A 7,158-nucleotide genomic window follows, 5' to 3' on the forward strand; every position below is an offset into this window, starting at 1 on the left:
TCCACGTGTTGTACCCTGTTGGTCAAGTTGTCTAATCTCTCAGTCAGGGTTTTTATTAGGATGTCTTTCTGATGGGACTCTAATTCATGGAGGTCATGAGTCAGAGGGGCAGTTTCAACGTATATGGGATTGGGATTGTTGTTCCCAAAAGTATATGGGATATTTGTGTTTGGGGTAGTTTCTGGGACAGTTGGTTTGGTATGTTGGTAATAGTGGTGAAATGGAAATTGAGTATTTTGGGCGTGGGGTGGTGGAAAGGCATTTGGACGAGTGGGTTCAGGTGGGGATATATGGATTGGAGGATTGTCTGGCGTGGCTGTTTGATTAGGAGGATTGTCTATGTTTTCTCCAAATTGGGTTCCAAGAGAGATAGACAACTTGGCCAAATCACGCATGCTGGCTACCTCTTCTTCCAATTGCGAAATCTTGCGCTCAAGTCTTAGGATAAGATTACTATGAAGTTGTCCTCCCTCAGAAGCTTCTACCCTTTCAGTGGTGCTGTTGTCGTCAACCATTTTTCCTTTGTCTTTTGAGCTTGCTCTTTGAGAAGAAGGAGAAGGGGGGGTCCCTTTGATCGTGTATGTGCCAGGATGAAGGACAGATCAACCTTAGGAAATGGGAAAACAATAGAATCAAAAGAAAAGAGTTAGGGGGTTAAGATAATATCACAATATCAACACGTTGTTTTGAAATAAACGCCCTAAATGCAAGGAACCTCGTTGAGCCAGAGGTAGGCCTAAGCGACACATAAGTGATGCATAATAATTAATTTAAGCCTTATTTGCCAATTTGGAGTTTAGAGTTAGATAATAGAACAACTTTCGATTATTGAAATAATTTCTGTTTATTACATCAATCTAAAGATAACTAAAGGGCTAGGGATAACATATGGGGAGTAAAGAGAAATAAATAATAATAAAAAACTTTAATCATGTTGCTCTCCAATGTTAGGCAGAATCTGCTTCTTCATTTCTGGGGTAATGTCATAATCAGTGTTGAGGAGGTTGCGAGCCCATCTTCTCTCTTTTTCATCGCCAAAACCAGGAAGACCTCCTTCGCTCAAATCTCTATGCTCTGCATCTTCTAAAAGCCATACATAATATTCAGGTGTGCATAAGGGTCGGTGCTCTTGAACATCGATAGTTATCACATTCTTCCATCTTCGCAGTATGGTGTTCACTTGCGGTAATGCTGACCCAAAGTCATATCCATAGTGGCTCATGTGGGATCGTAGAGGTATCATTTGGATCTGTCCGAATTGTCGAAGGACTCGAAGTGGTGCGTATGGTTGCACACCGTTCAAACCGATAAGCTCAATGAAGTAAAGTTCATTTCCTCTTATGAAGGCACGTCGTGGCTTCAACCAATAATACTTCCATTGGATTTCAACGGCTGAGCGCTCCTTTAGGTATGTGAACCAGTCCTCTGTTCCCATAGGGGAGATAAAATGTTTCATCCTTAGGGGATGGTTGATAATTTTGTTCCCCATAGTCCCTCTAACAATGTCTACTTTATTAGCTCTTTGGTAGAAATGTTTGACGGCCCAAAGTTGCAGCAGAAAGTTGCACCCTTCAAAGTATCTTTTGCCTTTGGTGCATGCAGTCAAAGCTCTTAGAATTTCTGCAAGTATCATGGGGACCAAGGTTTTCCCACCTCGAGCCAACATACGAACCACATAACATAAGTCGGTGTGGATCTTTTCTCCTTCTCTAGGAAAAACCAATGAGCCTAATAGGGCGACAACGAACGCATTAAGACGATACCTTTCCCATTTTGCAGAAGAGCAAGCAAATTCTCTATGAAAGTTTTGATGACCTTCCTCATCCCCAAAGCGTGAATATAAGAACTCTAAAGAAATCCAACCTTCTTTCAGACAAAGTAGATTTGGATTATGACACATGCCCATTTGCTTCAGAAAAGATCTTGGACTTGGCTTGTGTGGAACAATCATTTCCAACTCTTTGTATGCGAGACCCATGAATCCTCCAACTTCTTCTATTGTTGGAGTTAGCTCAAAATCCCTGAACTTGAAGACTAACCTCTCAGTGTCCCAGAATTTCAACAATGCCTTGATTAAGTGACGATCTGACTCTACGGAGATCAAAGCAGTGAGGCCGCCTAACAATTCATTTGCTTCTAACTCTCGATTTTTTTGAATATCTTTCCACCAAGTCTTCAAAATGGGATTAACTTTGACCACCATTTGCGTGTTTGGAAAGTGAGGGTGAGCCATGACTCTGCAAACAAAGTAACAAACAACTTCTAAACTCCATTTTGGTAATGTTGGCTTGATTTAATTATTATGATCACGTTGACACATAAATATGCAATTTGTCTAAGGGTGTTGGGGCCCTTTAGACGAGAGGGTGGCTACTAATTACATGGATTGACACCAAGGGTCAAACCTCCTAGGGCTTATGCAGCATGTATGACTTAACCAGGACTTCTAAGAGTTGGCTTGACACGGACTTGAAAGGGATTCTATGCGAGAGGCTCGTGGCTTCGCGGTAGTAAAACTATCCACTACGTCCACGCATATGCCGACTCTCTATAATGGGTATTTGTATAAGATTGGAGTAGTTGTGAGAGGTGCAAAGGCACAACATCACGAGAACAAAATATAAAAGGAAGAGGGTCCCAATTGGGGGAAGTATGAGCGGGATGCTAATTATCAAAGCAGTAAACATTTAGCATTTAAATTGGAAAACGATAACATATAGGCTGTTTATAAACAATAAATAAATAAGCATAAATAAAGGAAAGTAAACATATAAAGATATGAAAACTACGCAAATAAAGCAAGAGGATACGAGATTAAACATGTAAACAAATAAGGGGAAAGGGAAGAGGTGAAACATGATAATAAACAATTAAGGAAAAGGGAAAGGGAGGAACATGAAGAGGACACAATAAATAGGGCAACAAAATAAGTTAACCATGGTAAGCACCTAATGAATAAAATAAACCCCACATAAGTAAGCAATTAACACGTAATGGTAAGAACCTAATATCCCCAGCGGAGTCGCCATTCTGTCGCGCCCCATTTTCGCAGAAAACGGGTTTTGTGCACGACCTAACAACTCTTTTGGGATTTTTGAGTTTTGGAGTCGCCACCTAACGAGTTAAGGCGCGTTAGGGCACCTATCTAAACTAACTAAGTCTAACTAAGGTCAACGAGCCAGAGATTTGGGTAAGGGTTCAAATTACCTCGAGGGGAAGGTGTTAGGCATCCCTCGAGGTCCACAAGTGTGGGTCCCGGCCGTATCTCATGCAATCTATATGGGGGGTACAAGTAGCAATCAAGGTCGTTTAATTTATTAATTTATTTAATCTTACTAAGTGATAACAAATATAAAACAATTAATACTATTAATTTAAGCATGCAACGCTAGGTGATGACAACAAATAAACAATCAAGTTTTATTTAAGCATGAGACTAAGTTATAAACAAAATTTATAAATATTAAACAATTAATATGTGAGAAAGTAAGGTTTTGAAAATTAAGCAAGTTTTGAATATGAATTTTTATTTTAAAAAAATGTTTGTTTCTTTATAGGGATGATGCCACGATATTATTGATCGCGCTCCTCCACCATAGAAACAATTTTGATTTGAGGTCGGTATATAAAAAAAAAGTTATGTTTTGAAAAATGATTTAAAAGATTTAGTTCACACGTAGGCACATAAACATTTACACATAAATGCACATAATTGTTTTTTGAAATTCATGGGAAGTGGTACTTCCGGGGACGCGTCGGGTTTAAAAAAATTGGAACTAGACCTCGTAGTTCCTTTGACTCTCCCACTAACGATAGGTTAGGAGATAGTACTTTATAATTTATTTCAAAAATAAGCAGAGTCATAATCAATCCAAAATTTAAAGAAAGATTGAATTATGTTGCAAGGTTTTGATATGAAATATTTTTAAACTAAGTAACTTGCTAGATGCATAAAATGATTCTAATTTAAATAAAAAAAAGTTGCATAATGAATGCGGAAATCTTCAAGAGGACAAATAGGATTTCTAATGATATTAACTAATTTTAAGGGGAGGGCACAAATATGCACAAACAAATTTTGTTAAAAATTATTTACAAACCTATAGACATGATTTCTAGGTGTTTAAAAAAAACAATGTAACATATATATGCATGATTTTGTAAATGATATGAACAAATTAAACCTTAGACATGGTTTCTACATGACAAGATGATGCTAAAATTATAACATTATTAAAACACCTAATCGGCCTATTAAGTTACTATGATTTGCTTTTAACATTAACGGAATCTAGTTTATTATTTTTTAGACTTCATTAACAAAAGTGTCAAGCAAATTGAAAATTGATTAGATTATAACACCTATAAACATTAAATCTAGGTGGTTAAAGACAAACCTATAGGCATGATTTCTAAAAATATAACGAACAAATAAGCATATAAATCCCCCTCCCCTAGACGACCCCCAAATAAATTTATTATATGATCTTTAGGGTTACAATTGTTACATCATTCGAATAAATAAAATAGCGAAAAAAATAAAAATATATAGATATATATATATACATTCAAACAAATAAATAAATCCTTCTTCAGTTAATCTTCAACTTGAACTTCAAATATGAAACCTGTCAAAGTAATTAAATAACTACACAAGTAATCACACTTGTTAGTTAAGGTGAGACAATATGCAATCGTTTAATGACGAATTCTACATACAAAACAATAGCTTACACAAATTGTGAATGTAAAGATAGTGTGAATGTTAAGAATACTAACCCGTTAAGCAAAACGAATTGATTCAACCTTTACTCGAACAAAGTAATAAGATAGCAAAGAAGAACCCTTGAATAATTACCGGAATATTAATGTTTTGTTAAGTAGCAAGAGAGCAATGAGAGAAGGGAGAATGATGAGAGAGTTTTGTGATTGAGAGTGAATGAATGTCCATGAATGAATAAAAGGAGCTCTTTATATAGTAGAGGAGGGGGAAACAAATAAGGGAAATAAATATTTAAAGAAATCAATTATAATACAATTTTCCTTATTTTAAAGGATATCCAAATCAGAAAATATGCTATTACCAAATATAAACAAGTAAGAATAAATTAATAGAGCAAAATATTTATTTTTCCTTAAATAACAAAAGGTTAAAATCAGATTTAATTTATTGTACCAAAACATGAGCAACTAAATATGACAAGGAAATAATAAGGTTGTCATAAACAAACAAGTAAGAATAATTAAGCCAAATATTAAAGGAAGGAGATATTAATTAATATTATTATTATTTTTTTATTTTAAAGAAGAGCCAAATTAAAATTTTAAAATATTTAAAAGTCAAATTAAAATTTTAGAATATTTGCTACCAATTAATTATCAACAAATAAATATACGAGAAGAACACCAAACATGAAGGATGAATAAATCAAAGACCGTAATTAATAATATGCTAGCAGCTATTCAACAATCATATGAAATTAAAAAAAAAATTAAAAGGATGACAAGAAATCAATATCCGCCAAGGTTATTCGAATTGATCAGACAATAATCAATTAAACATACCAAAGCATAAGCTAGTATTAACAAATTGACATCATTTGAACATTTATAGCAAGAATAATGAGACAGTAGATAAATATTATTAACAAGCATGTACGAATTAAACGAATGTAGTAACAACTTAAAACCTTCGAAACTTCGCCGGAGTTGCTTCTCGCCAAGCTGTTGTCCGATTGTTCTTGTCCTCGCTGCTGCTAGTGGCGCTGGTGTCGGCGTTGTCGGAGCTGCTGTCACTGCTGTCGGACTGCTTCCCTGTCAAACCTGCAAGAAGAAAAAAGGAAAAAGAGGACGAAGGAGAAGAGGAGACGAGAAGAGGGGAGAAGTAGAGAGGGAGAAGTGGAGAATGACGGGAGAGGGAGGAAGGGGCGGCGCCGCCTGGCTGCTGCTCGCCATGGCTGCTGGTCGCATGGCGTTGCTGGAGGCCCGCCGGAGGCTGCTTGGTTGCTGATGGGAGGCACTGGTACCTGCAAACAAGAAGAAGAAGAGAAAATAGAAGAGGAAGGGGAAGAAGATGAGAGAAAGGGGAGAAGGGGGACGACGGGAGAAGGGAGAAGAAGGGGAAGAGAGAGAGGAGAGACGGCTTGGAGAGGGGGGAGGAAGAGAATGAGAATTATTTTTAGGGATTAGAGTCTTTTAGGTTAAAATATGTAGATTAAATCTGGACCATTGATTTTAGAAGAGATGAGGGGTTAGGATTAGATCTAGGAATTAATTAAGATGGACGGATGAGATCAAAAGATCATTTCTTGAAATTAGATGAGTTAGATACGGAATGGCTAAAATTGCAATTAAAATTGACTAGAATTGAAAGGAAGAGATGGCTATGATTGTAATAAAATTTTAATTGGAGTGGCTAGAATTGAAAGAAATTGGAATAGAATAGGCTAGAATTTAAAATTTAAGGAAAGTGTAGGAATTACTATTTAATCAAAATACTACATATATTAAAATATTTTTATATAATTGAAAATCATTTAAATTTTAACATTTGAAATTCATTAATAATTTTAAAATATTTTAATAATATTTACGATAATTTTATAGAATAAAACATACTAATATATAATTTTCAAGCAAAGTCGATTAAAAATTCTAAAATTTAAAATACGTATTTAAACGAATAGTATTCCTAAAAATGGTCAAAGGTCGGTCAAAATTGGGTGTCAACAATGATGACATTCAAGATTGTGATGGTCCTGGAAAGGTCAAGGTACCTTAACCACTGCAACTATAACTTAAGTTTTATATACTATAATTAATTATCTACTTACATATATCCTTCACTTTGTTTCCTCATTACCTTTGCTTGGTTTATAGGAACGGATTCCTTCCTACGGAGTTATAGGCCTTGATAGACTGGTCATAAGATGTACCTGACACCTCACAAGTTGGCCCCAACTTCAGGAGGATTATTTTGACTATTCTTTGAAGTATGAGTTGTAGAGGATGTCTGGTGGTCTGGCGGGTGGTATGAACGTGATTGTGCTAGATTGATGTCTATGGAAACGGTCATCTTCAGTTTTACTTTCCTGGTATGAAATAACAGTCCCAAGAAAACTAAAATTTTAAAATAGAATTGGGAATTATTGGAGACTA

At 35.7% G+C, this 7,158-nt stretch overlaps 1 protein-coding gene across 2 annotated transcripts; it reads right to left on the reverse strand.

Moving 5' to 3' along the window:
• Positions 1-195: 195 nt before the first annotated feature.
• Positions 196-5,128, reverse strand: LOC138348317 (uncharacterized). 2 transcript variants are annotated; one of them, XM_069297245.1, is made up of 2 exons: positions 4,780-5,128; positions 196-2,237 (listed from the first exon to the last, which is right to left on the reverse strand). In XM_069297245.1, exon 2 carries the CDS (start codon positions 2,231-2,233, stop codon positions 926-928), a length of 1,308 nt encoding a protein of 435 aa, XP_069153346.1. In that variant the 5' UTR covers positions 2,234-2,237; positions 4,780-5,128; the 3' UTR covers positions 196-925. The 2 variants fall into 2 exon arrangements, with proteins under 2 accessions (XP_069153346.1, XP_069153345.1); XM_069297244.1 differs by having other exon boundaries at positions 196-4,628.
• Between the last annotated feature and the right edge of the window lie 2,030 nt (positions 5,129-7,158).

This window comes from Solanum lycopersicum, chromosome 4, assembly GCF_036512215.1.
Source record: "Solanum lycopersicum chromosome 4, SLM_r2.1".
In the NCBI taxonomy this organism is placed as follows: Eukaryota; Viridiplantae; Streptophyta; class Magnoliopsida; order Solanales; family Solanaceae; genus Solanum; species Solanum lycopersicum.

Coding starts and splice junctions, on each gene's coding strand:
- LOC138348317 (XM_069297245.1), bottom strand. CDS start 2,233: ATGGCTCACCCTCACTTTCCAAACACGCAAATGGTGGTCAAAGTTAAT.